Source organism: Ceratotherium simum, chromosome 34 (assembly GCF_057802395.1).
Source record: "Ceratotherium simum simum isolate JZ-2026a chromosome 34, ASM5780239v1, whole genome shotgun sequence".
NCBI classification, from domain to species: Eukaryota; Metazoa; Chordata; class Mammalia; order Perissodactyla; family Rhinocerotidae; genus Ceratotherium; species Ceratotherium simum.
The window spans coordinates 7041485-7059182 of record NC_141933.1 but is presented as its reverse complement, the minus strand read 5'-3'; the positions used below and the strand labels follow the sequence as shown (position 1 = coordinate 7059182).

General features: G+C 57.5%; 1 protein-coding gene across 1 annotated transcript; it reads right to left on the bottom strand.

The window, feature by feature from the left end:
* Positions 1 to 10013: 10013 nt before the first annotated feature.
* On the bottom strand, positions 10014 to 12617 carry CD248 (CD248 molecule). The gene has a single exon (XM_004437652.3). The coding sequence runs from the start codon at positions 12615 to 12617 to the stop codon at positions 10296 to 10298; it is 2322 nt and encodes a 773-aa protein (XP_004437709.2). The 3' UTR covers positions 10014 to 10295.
* Positions 12618 to 17698: the final 5081 nt, after the last annotated feature.

Sequence of the window (17698 nt, the reverse complement as noted above, 5' to 3'; positions counted from 1 at the left end):
ATTGGAGCCAAGATTGAGCCGGATGTGCCGTTCTGAACCATTCAGCCACTGGCTTAAGCCAGACACCGGCATGGCAATCCTCTTCTTTTTTTTTTTTTAATTTTTATTTATTTATTTTTTTCCCCTAAAGCCCCAGTAGATAGTTGTATGTCACAGCTGCACATCCCTCCAGTTGCTGCATGTGGGACGCGGCCTCAGCATGGCCGGAGAAGCGGTGCGTCAGTGCGCGCCTGGGATCCGAACCAGGGCTGCCAGCAGCGGAGCGCACGCACTTAACCGCTAAGCCACGGGGCCAGCCCTTCTTTTTGTTTTTTTAAGTTTGTATTACTGTATGTGAAATTTCAAACACCACAAAGTAGAGAAATTGGTGCAATGAGACCCTTTGTCCTCAGCACCCAGTGCTGCAGCTGTGGTCCACCATGACCACTCTTACTTCATCCACACATCTCCCTCCTTCTCCCCGCTCCCACTGGATTATTTTGAAGAAGATCTAGGAGTTGTAGCACTTCATCCAAGAACACCTCCCTCACCCCCCACATGAAATCTACCACCCGGGGTTCTACCTACCACACATCTCTCTGAACAGCCCCCGGGTCCTTGCCACCCAAGCCACCACCAGGCTCCAGGTCCCCAGGGGTCCTCTTTCCCACTCATGCCCTCCAGCCCACGCGGAACGCCTAAAATGTAAATCAGAGCACATTTTCACTTCACTCAAAACAGGCCAGTTCCTCCCACCAAACATCAAGTCAACTCCAGCCTCCGCCCTGACCCTCAGATCACTGCGGGACCTGGCAGACATCCCCTTGAGCCTGCTCCCCTTTCCTTACGTGGCCTTGTGCCTGATCCCAGGACAAGCCAAGCTCCTTCTGCCTCGAGGTCTTGGCACATGCTGTTCCACCTCCTGGAGCACTCTTCCTTCCTCCAGCTCTTCCCGTGATCCCCTCAACACTTAGCCGGCTGTGTGAGTCCTGACTGCTTGGTCTAAAGCCATCCCCACCCCCACCCACCACGCCGCTCTTCTCTACCTCTGCTCCCTTTCCATTTCCTTTCTGCCACTCAACATAAGTTGCAACAATTTTTATGTAGGTATTGTGAGTTTACTGTCTATTTCATCTACTAGAACTAAAGCAGTGGGAGGCAAGTCGTCACAGGTGCAGAGTTTTGAGTCAGCCGGAGTCCCGGCTCTGCCACTACGACCCGAGTGGCTCTGGGCGAGTCATTTATCCTCTCTCTGCCTCAGTCTTCTCAGCTGCAAAGTGGGGGATAAAAATAGAATCTCCTGACTTCAAAGGGTTGTCACACGATTAAAGACGGTAACGTGTTACCATGCTTAAAACAGGGTCTCACACATGGTAAGTGCTCAAAAAATTTAGCTCTTATCACCATTTATACTGCTATTATTATTAGTGATACACAGGCACTCCATATCTCTCTCTCTCACACACACACACACACATGCTCACCAGCAGCCAGCACAGTGCCTGGCACACAACAGATTCTGGTCAACACGTGTCAGGTGAGTGATTCCTCAGCTCCTACCGACAGCACCAGTGTCCCAGGTTGCTGGGTCCTGAGGATGGAGAGATGGAGCCGCTGTCCCGTGGCCCGGACCAGCCGGAGGAGCTCTGCACGGCTCAGCCTGCCTTGAGGTAGAGCCCGAGGAGCCTTGGTTAATGGGCCCGAGAAGGGGCTTCAGGGAAGCGTCTGCTGCCTCCCCAGTCCAGAGCAAACCAGGAAGTTTGTGTCTCCTCTGTGGACCCAGGCCCAGAACCGCGGGACCCCTGGAGCTTCCCTGAGGTGGCAGGACCCTGCATTTTTTTGGAGTTTCATCTTCCCTCTTGAGTCACACATGCTGCCATCTGTTCTTCAGAGCCCACGAGTATGAAGCCATCCATGCGGGGCCCGCGGTGTATCTGGAAAGGGAGGAGAGGATCAGGGGTCCAGCCAAAAGCTGAGTGCGAGTGAAGAAGGGTTCTGCTGCCCTGCTGGGTGAAGGCAGAGCCCCTGGGAGTCAGATTCAACAGAAACAGAGAAAAGCAGCCCGGCCAGACTGATAACCGCACGCGAGTGCCCGAGGCTGTGCCACGTCCGTTCCACAGCGGCCTTTCTCCCCAGAATGTCAGCGGAGACCCAAATCCACAGATTTCAGTAACCCCTGGTCATACTCCAAAAGACAGATGCATTTTTCTTCTCTTTGACTACTGTTTTAAAAATTTATAAAATGAAACTGACCAAAATTAAAATGCTGAATTTTTTCAGAAGAGTTTCAATGTCCATGTCATTGAAGCATGATACGTTATAAAAGACAATAACCAGGTGTTATAAAAGGCTGCAATGGTATAAAGATGAATATTTTACTAAAGATCAAGTTCAAACCTCTAAAAAACCTTATAAAGCAAATACAGGATCATTAAAAAATCCAAACAATATGGACATTTAGGAAGCAGCAGTTGGAGTTGCCCTCCCGCACGCCCCGCTTCACTCCGTCTGTTTCTCTAGCCCAACTGGGAAAGCAAGACATGGGGAGTGCTCAGACTCACCAGGTGAAGGTGGCAATGCTGGAAGTTTCTGGAATCCCCCAGCCATGGGGTATAATGGAAACTCAAATCTCTATCTTCAACCTGGACCCCTGTTTTGTTGTTTTTTGGGGGGTTTTGTTGGTGAGGAAGATTGGCCCTGAGCTAACATCTGTCGCCAATCTTCCTCTTTTTTGCTTGAGGAAGATTGTTGCTGAGCTAACACATGCCAATCTTCCTCTATTTTTTATGCAGGATGCCGCCACAGCATTGCTTGATGAGCGGTGCGTAGGTCCACGCCCAGGATCCAAACCAGTGAACCCCGGGCCACTGAAGTGGAGCACGTGAACTTAACCACTAGGCCACTGGGCCAGCCCCGCTGGACCTCTGTTTTGAGCTCCGGATTCGGGCACCCAGTTGTCTTCTGGAGCAGTCTGCTTGGGTGACCTCCAAACCCCACACACTCAGCAGATCCAAAAGTGACCGTATCAGCCATCTCCCCAGAGTGGCTTCTTCTCCCATGTCCCCGCCTCCGTGAATGGCACCACCGGGGAGCCGAAGCCCGGCAGCCATCGTTCCCCTCCTTCACACTCGCCTGGCCAGTCACTGGGTCCTGTTCAAATCTGCTCTCCAGCCACCTCTCAGTGTTGCTCTCTCCTCCCATCCCAACTCTGCTCTGCCAAGGTTCAGGTCACCTCCCTCTCCTGCCTGGTCGGGGCCCCAAGTGGTATCACCACGTGTATCCTTGCTGCTCTCCTATCTGGTTATGTTTGTATCCCTTGATCCCTTGTGGAGTCTCTGATGCGTAGTAGGCTCTCAATAAATGTTGGATAAGTGAGAGAACGGGTTATTATTTTAATGGGCAGGGGCTTCCAGTGGCCTCCACTTGACTCTTCGCCCTGTAACAGCTCTCATTCCCATGGGAATACGGAGCTCTGTCCTTCCCAAAAGTGTCCTATGATACACCCACAGAAACCAGGAAAATAGCCCTAGGGCGTTACTCTGTGAGCAAATCCTGCAGTAAAGCACCTACTAGGGCAGAAAATAAAATTCACTTTTTTATTATTTACTTATTAGCGAGAGAAACTTCCACTTAAAAGTCACCTGCCACTTTAAACCCAGCTGGTAGGTCTATAATCGGGAGCCTGCCCCTCATCTTCAACAGACAAAATTGCAGGCACATGACCCAAGAAAGGCCAAATGGATGCTCCTTCCTTGGAATGTAAATTTGAGGCCAAGTCTCAAAGATCCTGAGAATGGCTGAGGACAAGCGTCTGGCAGTGGCCTGATCACACTACTCCTGAGTCCCTGCTCCAGGCTTCCAAGCTACCCCAGCTTCTGCTTGTTTCCAGGTCTGACTTTCAGCCCACATTAACCCCACAGCTCCCAATATCCTACCAAAGATTCTTCTTTATTTGGCTTGCCATTAAAGGACCCTGACTGGCTGGGGCCAAGGTGCCCCTGGGAGGGGAGCATTCGAGACCTCTTCTCCTTTGGGGGTTTAAAGGGATTAAATAGCCCCAGATGGCTGCAGATGGACCTGAATTGAGATCAGATGACAGCAAAGAACCTCAAGAGCCCCTAAGAGCGGGATGGCCATGGAGGGGTGGGCTAGACACAAATTCAGTTCCAGGGTCTAGATGGTTCCTGGATGAAGGCCAAAGCTGAAAACGTCTCCCGACCCAGGCCCTCACTGCAGTGGCTGTGACAGCGGTGGCAGCACACTGTCCCCTTCTAGCCACATGGCCACATGTGCAGGAATGACTGTCGTACGGTAATCAGCAGCACAGCGCTCTGAATGGAGGCTCTCCCAGCTGTTCGGACCTGCAGCATAAAGTGGCTGGCCATTTTCAAGAGGCAGTTTCTCTTGCTCACAAACAAGCCAACAACAAAAGGTCGATTTTACCTTCTGTCCTACTGGGTGCTCCCCTGCAGGACCTGCTTCCTATGGCTGGTGGGATCTCACACCAACCTGGAACTATTTTCCTGGTCCCTAAGTGTGGTCGGCAGAACCATGGCCCCAAATATCCGCATTCTAATCCCTCGAACCTGTGACTATATTACACAGAAAAAGGGGCTTTGCAGGTGTGATTAACGTTAGGACCTTGAAGCGGGGAGATTATTATTCTGAAATCTCCAGGTGGAACACCCACTTTAACCAGGCCTTGCGGGGCTTCTTTGATCAGCCGATTTTCAGTGGCCACCGAGAGAGGAGACTCACTGGGACCTAGTGAAACATTAGTCTGTGGGTTGGGCAGCTACTGGGCAGGATAGACTGATTTTACCATTCCTTTCTCCTGAAACCTTGGAACTCCTTCGTCTATATCATTCCAAGGGAAGTCTGACTCTCCCTAGCGTGGGCCAGTGCTAGGTCCAGGCTGGAGTGAGCTGCCCCCAGGCGCCTGTGTTACAGCAAGAAAATCCAGCTTCCCTGAGGCCCCCCACGACCATCCATGCGTCAAGACCTAAATATTTGCTTTCTGCTGCCTGGTAGTGCACCCCAAAATCCAGGTTTGGATGTCCTCCACAGGCTTCTGTCATTCATCCTGGATGTGATCTCGTCTTCCTAACCTGATTTTGCACAGCACCCACAGGGCCATTTGGATTTTAGTCTCCACCCATGCGACAAGCCTGGCAACGGAGTCGAGAAAGGGGGGAGGGGAAGGATTACAGGCATTCCCAATCCCATACCTTCTTCTCAGACCTCCTAAGAGTCCTCCATCAGGATCCTGGTGTCTAACAAGAAGACCCTTCCTTTGATGTAAGGCCCCACACACTGCAGCAAATTCAAAGGGCCACCATGAAATAGTACAAAACTTTGAGAGAAACACAGAGATACCGGTCATCTGTCAGACAACTGGCAAACTGCTAGCTGGAGGTCGTTCACAGTTTCGACACTGGATTGCACTACGTTCCTTTTGATGACATAATATCTTTGCAAAGCCAGGTTTTTGGCAACTGCAAGTACCGCAGGGAAAGTTAATGTGGAGCAGGAAACGAAAGTGGCGATGTCCCATCTGATTCCAAGTTTTGAGGAGTTGTGCAGTGCCCAACAGGCACACACATCCCATTAGCAAGTTACTGTGGTTATTTAAGAATAAAATAAAATATTCTTGCATCTTTCAATGTATGTGTATTATTTTTTCAAATGACTACTGAGGTATTAAAACACAAGTACCTCTCATGTTGTTTGGACCTAACTATTTTTTAAATGGAAATGTTAGGTGTTTTTTTGGCCCAGGGGTGCCACGAAAAACTCACCGAAATACTCAGGATGTGGTGAACCCGAGGTGTTCGAGAACCTGGGAGGCAGGGGCTTGGCGGTTCAGGACGTCAGTTTCCATGATTCAGCTCTCCCATAAGCAGTTTCTGGACTCTGTCCTCAGGGCTCCACAGTGCCAGCTAAAGCAGACAGCACTTCTGGTAGCAGGTTCATGCAGCCACCCGGAAGCTCCTCACTGGCTTCCAGCAGGAAACCTCGACTCTCCTCATAGAGTCCTTTCTCCTCTCCGACGGATTATTGGGGCTGTAGTGGGTACTATAGTATGCCCGTTTTTGAAATGAGGAGGCAAACACAGAGTGAGTCGGGAACCCGCCTAAGGTCCCCCAGTCCTCAGCAACAGAGCTGGAATTCAAGGCTGTCTGGTGCAGAGTGCCTGGTCTTTACAGCTGCTAGCTGGCCTCCAGCTAAGACATCCCTAAACTTACCAAAACCACAGCATGGCCACTGTCGGTGCCCTAAGGCTGCACCTCGATCGGGCCCCTCGTCTGGATCCCATGAGGTCACAGGCAATGCCTCACTTACTAGCACCATCTGCCAAAACCACAGACGAACGACTTTTCCTGGGTGAGGAAGCCTTCACCCCCGCCCCCAACCCACAGCGCGAACAACCTGGGAGCCTGCATCTTGCAGCCTCACCACTAAAAGTGAGTGCCCTGGGAAGTGGGCATTTTCTGGCCAGAGACAAGGCTGTCACTACGGACTGGCTCTGCTCTAGGGGTGAAGATCACAGATCTACACCTGTTCAAACCTCGGCTTACTGATGCAGTCAAATAGGGCAGGAGGCTTAACAGCAGGCACCCAGGCAAGTGCCTTCAGCTTCCTCATCTGTAAATTGTGGTAAGAACCTAGTTGAACTCTGCACCCTCTCAACTTTAGCTCCCCTGTCTGTCCCAATAATGCTTGAAAAACATTTTATTGAGCTCCTCGCACTGAACCCAGAGTCTCCTGGCTTCCTGGGAGCCCCCGTCAGTGTGGGAGTGAGCAGGCTGATATTTTCAGATGCAGTGATGAACGCTGATGTAGAGGTCTGCCCTGAGATCAATCCTGCTCCAAAAACTAACCTTCAGCTCCCACAGGAGGGCCTCTGAGCCCAAACACACCTCCGCCAAACACAACCCCTGGGGAAGGCGTCTACACTTTGGTGCGCTAGCTGGGGGAGGGAGGACCTAGCCCTAAGAACTCTGCGCCTCCAGGTGAGAAGCTGTGCTTTCTCCCCTGCGAAAACGGATTCGTGGGGAAGTGACAGCAAGAATCCGACCAGCCTCTGTAAAGAGGGGTGGGGGCCGCCTCAGCTCACAGTGTGGCTCGAGGGCGGTGTGAAGCCCCCTGGGGTCTTCCAGATACGACGGAGGAAGCAGATCTGCTGTTTTGCCGGCGGCAGTCGGCAGATAGAGTAACACAAACATTTAATAAACTAAGCAACTGTTTATTGAGCAACTAATGTGCCTTGGGAGAGGGGCCGGACTGAGGCCTCCCGGGTGCTGCAAGCCGCGGCGCCGGAGGCAGGTGGCGCCAGAGGCCCATTCATGGACGCCGTCCGCCGGGGTCTCGACACCGTCTTGGAGCTCCCTCCAGAGAACCCGCAATCTAGACGAACGGAAACCGTGGGTAGGGAAGGAGAAAGGGCCCAGGGCCGGGGTCAGGGGCATCCCGGTCAGGTACTAGGGGTTCGGAGGACTGGTGGGTCTGAACACGCCCAGAACGTGGAGCGCGCCCCCGAGAGCACCAGGCACCGAGCGGGCGGGGCCTGCCTCCCAATTAGGTGGGGCCTAAAGGTGGGCGGGGCTATCCGTCAGCAGGAGGCGGGGCCTGAGAGAAGAGGTTGGTTTACGTTCTCTTCGTAGGCGGTATTTGTGCGCAAAGCCCCGCGCGCGGGGCGCTCTGGGTGGGCGGGACTTCAGAGACCGTCCGGGGCGGGGCTTGTGGGCATTCTTAGTGGGCGGGGACGGGGGCTCTGTGTGGGTGGGCCATTACCTCAGTGTGAGGGGAAAGTGTGTCAGCCGCACGTGGGGGGAGCTCTTCCTCTCGTGAGGCCGGTCTGGGACTCCGCCCCTGCGATTTGGGACTCTCGGTGAGGGGGCGTGGCTTGTGGCTGGGGGCGGAGCCTGCAGAGGCGCTTGAGAGGAACGCGTAGACTCCTGGAGGGCGGGGTTTTCATCTCCTGAATAGAGTTAATATCTCTGCGGGATTCCCTGCACTCGTGGACGGAGTCCCGACTCTGTGAAGGGGCGGAGCTTGTAGTTCGGTTAGGCGGGGCACTCAACGCTGCGTGAGGAGAATGTGTAAAGTCTGGGCAGCGTTCGTACGTCCTGGAAGTGAGAACTAATAACTGCCAATCTCTGTGCGAGCCGCGCTGAGGAGGCGGGGCTTACGGCGCTAGTGGGCGGGGCCATCGGTACAGCCTCGGCCGGGGCGGAGCTGATAGGGCAGGGGGCGGGGAAATAGTTCTGCAAGAATCTCTGAGCTGGCAGGGGCGGGGCTTCTGGAGAGCTCCCGAGGGGGCTCTTGACCGCGGTGGGTGGGCGTGGCTCGTAGCTTCGAGGGACCCGGCTGGTAATGCCGGCGTCAGTGTGCAGGCCGGGTTCGCGCCTGAATGGGGCGGGGCCTGAGAGTCAGTGGGCGGGGCCTGAGACCCAGCTCCGAGCCTGGGCGGAGCACCGGCTCGGCGCCGGCGGGGGCTCTGCCCTGGGAGGCCGTCTGTTTAGGCCCGCACGCAGCTCCGCATCTGGTGCTCATTACGGATGACAAAGAGCCGGCTCTGGGCCCCCTTCCCCACTCCCATCCCCTCCCTCCGACAGCAGTGCGTTTAACTCCTTCCTGCCCTTGGGGCGCTCTGGATCCCCTGCCCAGAGTCACAGGAGGGAGCTCCAGACCATCCGGTCCAGGCAGGCTTTGTCACCTCCCAGGCTGCGCCCCCACTTCCTTCTCAGACCCAGGCTTCTGGGCCACCCCGCGACCCTCACTCCCATCCAGCGAGCCTCTCCGGCGGCGTCTCCGAGGTTAAAAGCTTGGGCAGGATCTGGCGGGGACGTCTGGTTTGAGTTAGGGGAACGTGAGAGCGGGGGTCCGGGGGCGGTGCGTAGCGTTCTCTCCGCCCCCTCTGCGGCCTCCAGCTTAGTCCCCAGCTGCAGCCCCTCCTCTTCTGCTCCCCTGGGGCCCAGCCCAGGCCCAGTCCCGCGGGCCAGAGGGTGGCATAGGGCACCGGGGGGGCGGGTAGGGAAGGGGGCTCTGGGACACCCCTACTCGCCTGCCCGGGTGGTCGTGGTGGTTCTGCTCCGTCCTAATTAGAGACCCCTTAGAGGCTGCAACTGAAAAATTACAGAGGCGCTGGGAACCGGCGCCTCCCCCGCCCACTCAGGTCCCACCTCTCCTCGTCCCCAAGGCAGTGAGCCCAGGATGAGGGCGGTTGCCGGATCCCTCTGGCTGTAATTTTTGATCGTCCGTCCCCTCCTCCCGTTCATGGGATACCTCAGCCTTGAGCAGCCTGTACCGTCGCTCAAGCTGGGGTCTCCTGGGTTCTCTCTGTCTTGACGCTACCCACAGGGAGAAGGGCACAGTGTGGCCCGAGACTGGAAGGCCTTGCTCAGGAGGCTGCCCAGGGACCTGGAAGGGGGATATTTCTCCTGGGTTCCGTGATCTCCCCATCTCAGCCTGCTGCGCTCTGACTCCCACCTTCTCCCCAGAGCAGGGGGGAGGAGCGCCTCCAGGGCACCTACAACCCAGAGGGGTGGAGGCACCCTTAAGTGACCCTGAGGCCCTGCCACCAACTTCTGAGCAGCCTGCAGGGATGGGAAGAAAAGTACCAGAAGAAAGTTAGGAGAAGCACACCCACTAGACCCGCTTCACTCCCCAGAATCTCCAGGCCCAGAGCCTAGCTTTGATCCCTAAACCCCAGTTTGGCTCCAGTTCAGCAAAAGCCCTCATTCCAGAACCCTCCCCCAGATTCAGCCCCACCTTCTTGGAGTTTTGGTAAAAAGAGGAAAAAATATGGAATTCTCTCCACGCCAGACCTCCCACTCCTATGCTCACTGTGTGACCTCGGGCAAGCTCTGCCCTCTCTGGGCTCCTGTTTCCCTGAGAATCCCTGAAGCATACCCTTCCTTGAGGGGTCTTACCTTCTTTCCTCGGGGGCCCAGACAAGCTGAAGGAAGGTCTCCTCCTTTTTGCTGAGTCCTCCCAGACCCACCCCTCAGGCACCAAAGGGGGTCAGGAGCTTTGGGTGAGGTTGGCACCCCGTTTATTGGAGAAGACCCCAGCACCCGCCCCTTGAGGTCCTGGGGGCCTCAGCATCTCCTCCGTTGTGAGTGCTGGGGCGGGGAGCAGAGTTCCCGAGAGTCAAGTCTAGTGGCTGACTGAGAGAGGAGCCTTGCTGGGCCCGGGGGAGCAGGAAGCCCTCTGTCCAGCTGGGCAGCCCCCGTGGGTCCCTGGTGCAGCCTGAGCCATGTGTCCAATGCATGCCCCTTCCCCCCACCCCGCAGAGGAGGGGCTGCGCCCCATCACACGCTGGTTCTGCAGGTCTGCACCCCTGTGAGGCTGCCCCGGTGGGGCGTGGGTTCCATCGGGCCCTTGCTCCCAGCATGGGTGACCCAGCGGTAGCAGTCTGTAATGCGCTTGTTGGGCGTGTGGGGGCCACAGCGGGTGCAGTACACGATGCCCAGTGCAAGTAGGACCACCAAGAAGACGCATGTTGGCACTAGGAGTGCCACCAGCAGCCACCGGTCATCCCTCCGGCTGTGGCCTGCCAGACTGGCCTCTCCCAGGGCTGTTGGGGCTGCTGTGAGGGCCACCGAGGGCAGCCATGAGGCCGGCTTGAGGTCTGAGGCACCTTCCTTTGGGACTTGTGGGGCTTTGGAACGGGGGTGTGTAGGGCTGGTGAGGGAAGTATGGTTAGTGGGGCTCTGAGAGGGCAGGGGAGTGTGGAGGGCTGGGGGCTGGGTGGCAGCAGGCACAGGGACTCGATGGGCAGGGGGCACAGGGGACCTGGAAGTAGTAGTCAGAGGGGGCTGGACAGTCGAGGTAATGGGAAGGTGGGTGGCCTGGGCTTTGAGGACTGGGACATCTGGGGTTGCAGGGGGTTGATGGGCACTGGAGGTGGTGACCAGAGGTGTGTGGTTAGCTGGGATTGGAGGCAAATGAGTGGTGGTCTGGGTATCAGCGACTTGGGTGACTGGAAGCATGGGAGACTGGTGGGCAGGTGACAGATCAGGATATCTGGCTGAGCTAATTGGGAGCTGGTGGGCAGGGGCCTGTGCTGGGTGAGTGGCAGAGATGATGGGGGGTTGGTGGGCAGAGGGCAGATCCGGATAGTTGGCTGAGATCATGGGGAACTGGTGGTCAGGGGGCAGAGCTGGGTGCATGGCAGGGATCATGGGGGGCTGAGGGGCAGGGGCCAGGGGTGGGCGTGTGGCGGAGATAATAGGGGGTTGGTGGGCAGAGGGCAATGTGGGGCGTGTGGCAGAGACCACCACCGGCTGGATGACAGAGAGCACTGAGGAGTGGTAGGGGACCCTCGGGGCACTAAGTGGGGGTGGCCAGGTGGGGTCCAGGTATGGCATCGGCTGCTCTCCATCCTCTGGGAAGCCGGGTCTATAGGCCAGGCCAAAGTCGGGCAGCTGCGTGGCCTCCATCCACGGGATCCCAGGCATCTCTGTCCAGCCACCATTGAAGGCCTCCCAGGCCTCATCTTCGTCCTCTTCATCCTCCTCCATATCCAGCAACTTGTCCCCAAGGTCCTGGGAAGCCCGAGCACCCATGGCCCCAGCGGGGCTGCAGCTGATGCCATCGGCCTCGAGCTCGTGGCCCTCACTGCAGTAGCACTCGAAGCCACCAATGTAGTTAACGCACATCTGCTGGCACACGCCGGCGATCTGGCACTCATCTGTGTCCACGCAGCGATGCGGCTCATCCTCGGCTGGCCGGAAACCCAGGCGACAGTGGCAGCTGTAGCCCTGTGGCCCGCCAGGCTCACATTGCTGCTCACACGGGGCGTGGGCACAGGGGTCCTCGCAGCTATGCCCGTCTGCTGCCAGCCGGAAGCCTTCGGAGCAGCGACAGGACACACGACCATCCACCTCCTCCACGCACTCGTGTTCACAGCCCCCGTTGTCCGGGCCGCAGCCGGTACCTGGGCACAAGGGCCCAGCCCGCGACCAGCCCACACCGCCGTCAGGCCGTTTCACACAGAGCAGAGAGGCTTCTCTGCCGGCCTGGCACGGCACAGCAGCCACAGAGCCGTAGGGCAGCCATTCAAACTCGGTGGAGACCAGGTGGAAGGGCGTGGTGTAGACAGCTGGGCCGGCCTGGCCCGCCTCATCCGGCAACGCTGGGCAGGAGCCCTCGAAGCCGAACTGGCATAGGTAGCCATCGACGGCCAGCGTGCAGGAGCCCTCAAGCCAGCGATGCTCGCCACTCGCCTCAAGGGCCGCACAGCGCTGGGCCGGGCAGGGCGCCCCGGTGGCCGGCTGGGCCCAGTTGGTGAAGGCCGTGTCCTGGTCCCCCGTGGTCCACGTGAAGCCGCGCAGCGGGCGCTGCGGCTGGCATTGGCGGGCCTGCCGCTGCAGCCCGATCCACAGCAGCTGGCTGGCCGGGCCCGCGCCCACCAGGCTGTCCACGCGCTGGGCTTCCTCGGGGGTCCGTGGAGTGGCCAGGTCGCCCCCAAGCTCGCGGCAGGCCCGCCAGGCCTCCAGGAAGGTGCGGCGCCGCGGGAAGAGCGCATAGCAGCTGTTGGGGCCGCAGGCGGCACGGGGCTCGGTGGCCCAGGGGGCCTGGCCCAGCGTGGGCACCGCGGCCGCCCAGGCCAGCAGCAGGCGCAGCAGCATCGCGACGCCCCCCGACTGGCCCGGGCCGGGCCCGCGGCCGCTCTTGACAGGGGGAGGGACAGGGGCCTCCGGCGGGCGGGCCGGGGGCGGGCCGGGGCCGGGCTTGGGCCTTGTAAGGAGTGGGCTGGGGCCGCTGCCAGCTCCCTGCTCCCGCTCCCCTGGGGCCACCAGAGCAGGAAGCAGTCGGGCGGGGGGCAGGGGTGGGGGGTGCTGGGGGTGGGGGCGGGAGGGGGAAGGAGGCGCAGCTAACGGGCTGGGAGTCAAGGGGAGAAGGAACCGCCTGCCTGATGAGGCTGGACGACCCTCAAAACTCCAGCGCAGTCTGGGGCTGTTGGCAGTGGGGTGAGGTCGCTTCCCAGAGACTCACAGAGACCCAAATCGGGACACACCAACCTCATCAGACGCGTGAACAGTCTCACAGCCCAACTGCTTGTCATGCGTGCGGAAACATGCTCTGACTCATGCCCGTCACATCACATGTGTGTGCTCCTGTCCCCACGCAGGACCGCTCTCAACACTCTGTCCCTTCCTCCCAGATCTGCAAGTGCTCTGACACGCTAAGCCCTTCCCCTCACCATAGACCCACGCTCGCCTGCAGCCCCCCTTCCCACACGTGCACATGCTCCAACATGCTAAGCCCCTTAGGTGCACATACAAAAGTGGTGTGGCCTCCTACATGCCCTCACACATGAAGTCCTTCACATTCGTGCGCAGGCCCTGAGTGGGAACCGCCTTGGTCACACAGGCACGGGCATCCTCAGCCCCTCATTTATATACAGAGCTCCTGCCTCAACCTTCCCCGCCACGCCTCCTGGCTCCAGCTGGACTGGACGGGGTTTGTGTGGGGAAGGAGGAGGGGCAGGGGGCTGCCCTCCCTTCACCTCTGCTCAGCCTGGGGCCCTGGGAACCTGGGCTCAGAGGGGGAGGAGGCAGCCCCCAGACAGGAAATGCTTCTCTGGGCTCCTGCTGCAGGAGGGCAGGGTGCATGGGGGAGGGGGCTGGGCAGGGGCTGGGCTGCCCTTATGGTGGGCAGGGCTGGCTGGGAGGGGGCTGGTGAGAGGCCATGTATGGGCATGGGGCACACACTGACACATACATGTGTGTGACACAGGCTTCGTGTGTGGAGCCCTCCCTGCCCCCAGGGCCTGCTGCGTGGGCCTGGCCAGGGTCCTCTTCCCGCCCCTCCTGGAAGCCTCTGGAGGCATGTGCACTGAGCCCATTATCCAGGATGGTCCCTGGGGAGCTGGTTGTCACATTAACCCATGCACACCCACTGCACTCTTAGCAGAAGTTTGAGCCGGGGGTGGGGACATGGAGGAAAGGTTCTGCCCCTCAGTGTGCTATCCTGGTCCAGCTTCCCACGCTGCCACCCATCTGCTGTGTGACTGCGGGGAAGTCACTGACCCTCTCTGGGTCTCCATTTTTCTTATCTACAAAATGGGGGTAATGTGTCAGGGCCTTGCAGCTCAGCAGGGCGATTGTATCACAGCACTCAGTGTTTGCAGATGTGCTTTGTCAGCTGCAAAGCGTGAGGCAAATGTTCCTTAGTCTTCTGAGCAAATCTGGGTGGGGGGTGGGGACAAGGGCAGCTCTGCTAACCACCTTACAGTGCCAGGGCTGGCCCTGCAGACACAGCCAGTCCCTTCCAGAACCAGGGCTTTTGAAGTACTTGCTATATGCCTGGAAGGTGGTCCTTTCAAGGTCTATGTCTGTGAAGCACACAGAATTATCCCCCTTCTCATGAGAGGAGAGTCAATACGGGGCAGTTCATCCTTCCATGGCTCAGACCCAAAGCCTTGAGATCATCCTTGACTCCTCTTTCTCCCACACCCGACATCCAATCTCTCAGCAAATCCTGTTGGCTTCACCTTCAAAATAGATCCAGAATCTGATGGCTTCTCACCACCTTGCCTGCCACCCACCTCTGGCCGATGTCACTATCATCTTCCGTTTAGATTCTTGCAACAGCCTCTCCTCTGGTCTCTCTCTTGCCTTCTCCACCCTGCCAGAGGGATCCTTTTAAAACCTAAGTCAGATCCAGCCATTTCTCTGCTCAGAACCCTTGCGGCCCTCATCTCACTCAGAAGAAATGCCAAAGTCTTCGCCACGGCCTTCAAGCCCATGTGATCTGCCCCCAAACTTTTCATCCCACTCTCTCCCCGTCACTCACTCTGCTCCAGCCACTCTGTCCTCATGGCTGTTCCTTGAGCTCACCAGGCACGTCTGTCTCAGGGCCTTTGCCTTGGCTGTTTCCCCGCCTGGAACAGTCTTTGCGATATTCGAATGCTTTGCCTCTTCTCTTTCTTTAGGTCTCAGCTCAAGCGTCAGAGTCCCTGCCCAACCCTCCCCTCCATCATCCCCCGGGCTCCCTGGCCCCCTGGTCTTGTTTCACTTTTCTCCTTTGCACTGATCACTATCTGACACAGGATATGTTTACTTGTTGGCCTGAATCCCCCAATAGCCAGGGTTTCTCAACCTCGGTGTTATTGACATTCAGGGCTGGGTAATTAGCTCTTGTAGGGACTGGGCTGTGCATTGTAAGATGTTTAGCAGCATCCCTGCTTCTACCTGGATGCCAATAGCATCCCTCTGGTTGGGACAATCAAAAATGTCTCCAGACATTGCCTAATGTCATGTCCCCTGGGGGCAATATTGTCCCCAGTGGAGACCTCCTGCCCTAGGAGACTGTGAGCTCATTCCCTACTGTATCCCCCGAGCCTGGAAAGCTCCTGGCCCATAGATGCTGCTCAATAGGGTTTGTTGAATGAATGAGACTCGGGTGAATGAAGAACCTAGCTCAGGGAGAGGCAGGGCGGAAGCTGGGATTCTGCCTGGAGCCAAAGCCCACTTGCTCCCCACACTCACCCAGCCTCCGCCAGAAGTCAAACCGTCCTAGAACTGGGCGATCTCTGGAAATCAGCAAGCCTTTTTGCAGGTGGGGACACTGAGGCCCAGGGAGTCTTAGAGCAAGTCGGTGGCAGGGCCGGGACCAGAACCAAAGCCTCCTGGCTCTCATTCCAGTTCTCTTTTTGCTGCAGCACCCAAGGAGTCCTGTGAGCACAGTCTGAGAGTTGAGCGTGACATCAAGAAATGAGGATAGGAGGGTAGGAGGAAGGCCTGACGGGAAGAAGGCACAGCTGGGCAAAAGTGCTGAGGTGGGAGCACTCAAGATGCATTTGGAGAATACCAAGGGCTCCGCTGGGCCTGGAGTGAGGGGCATCCAGAGGAACAGTGAGGAGTGGAGAGAGAATATCAGAAAGGAGTAGAGGCTTGGAAGGCAGTGAAGCTGGCTGGCCTCCATCACGGGCGCCATGGGGAGGAGGCATGATGGGAGATCACTGTGGTTGGTGTGTGGTGGGTGGAGGGGGACCAGAGGCCAGGGACCAGTTAGGAGGTTGTTGCAACAGTCTGGGAGGGGCGAGGGAGCTGGCTGGAGAGCCGGGCAGCAGGGCGGGTCGGGCTAGGGGAGGCAGCCTCTGGAGGCTCCTTAGGGGCGGGCCAGAGCCTGGTCCAAGGGTGTGGCGGGCCCAGTCATGATTCGGGCAATGGCCAGTGCTGGGGCGTCTGAGGGGAGGCTGCAGGCTGTCTGGTGAGTGGGTGGGTCAGATCAGAGGTCAGGACTCCAGCTTCAGTTGGGGTGAGGCATTGGGGGGCAGGCAAGGGAAGAAGGAGGAGGAGGGTCAAAGGCCAAATTCCAGATGGTGTGGCTGGGCCTACTTGCAAGTGGAGGGAAGCCTGAGCCAGGAGGGGGGCGGGAGTAGGGAGGAGTGGGGCACCTCTGAGCCCAACAAGGCTAAGGGTTTGGTAGGGAGAGAATGAGGCTTGGAGACGCACCTGGGTGCCCACTTTGGGTGGGTGCATAGCACTCACCTTCCCCCGTCCAGGTTGGGAGAGGTGGGATTGAGACTGCCCAGTCAGGACAGGGGATAGTGGGCACAGCATCAGGGAGCTGGCGGTGAGGGGATAGAGAATGGCTGGTTGTGGTCTCACTCTTCCTGCTAGTTCTGTTCGGTCTGACTCATCTTGGTTCCCCCATAGCACAGAGAATATACTAATTGATGCAGTAAATGCTTGGAGGATGGGTGGATGAATGGATGGATAGATGGGTGGTTGGAAGGATGGATGGATGGATGGATAGAGGGATGGAGGGAAGGATGGATAGAGGGATGCAGGGAAGGATGGATAGAGGGATGGATGGATGGATAGAGGGATGGATGGATGGATAGATGGATGGATGGATGGATGGATGGATGGATGGATAGACGGATGGATGGGTGGATGGATGGATGGATGCATGGATGGATGGATGGATGGATGGATGGATGGATGGATGGATAGACGGATGGATGGGTGGATGGATGGATGGATGGATGGATGGATGGATGGATGGATGGAAGGCTGGCTAGAGGGATGGCTAGAGGGATGGCTAGATGGATGGATGGATGGATGGATGGAAGGGTGGTTAGGTAGGAGAATGGGTAGATGGATGGATGTAGGTATGAGTAAGTGGATGGATGGATAGATGGCTAAGTGGATGGGAGTGTAGATGAGAAGATGTTTAGGTGCATGGTTGGATACAGAGATTCAGGCAGAAATGCTAATTCATAACTAGTTGTCACCATGATGGATGGCATGCTCAGAATGTAACTGTGGATCTGGAGGGGTGCAGCCCAGGAGGGCGGGAGAGCTTGGCTACCACTGGCAGGGATCATGTGTGATGCTTCTCTGTTCCCACACAGCCTGGTTTCTCTGTTGGGGCCTGAGGTCAATGTCTCCCTGACTGAGGTGGAGACAGCTCAGGACACCAGGCTCGACTCACATTGGGGGTCAAGAGGGTGGGGTTCTCTGCTCTGATCATAGGCCTTATGGGGAGAACTCACCTCAAGAGGGGCGTGAAAACAGAAGCCCACTTCCCCAGAAGGAGCCTTGTCTTCCAGCTCCTGGGACAAGCCAGACGGTGGTTTTGGATGTGGTGTGTGGGCCCGTGGGGGTGGGGGTGAAGGCGGCCTGCAGAGGGGCTGGCCCGAAGAGGGCCCAGTGGAACAGCCAGGATGGGGGGGTTGAGTATGATTGGGGGGCGC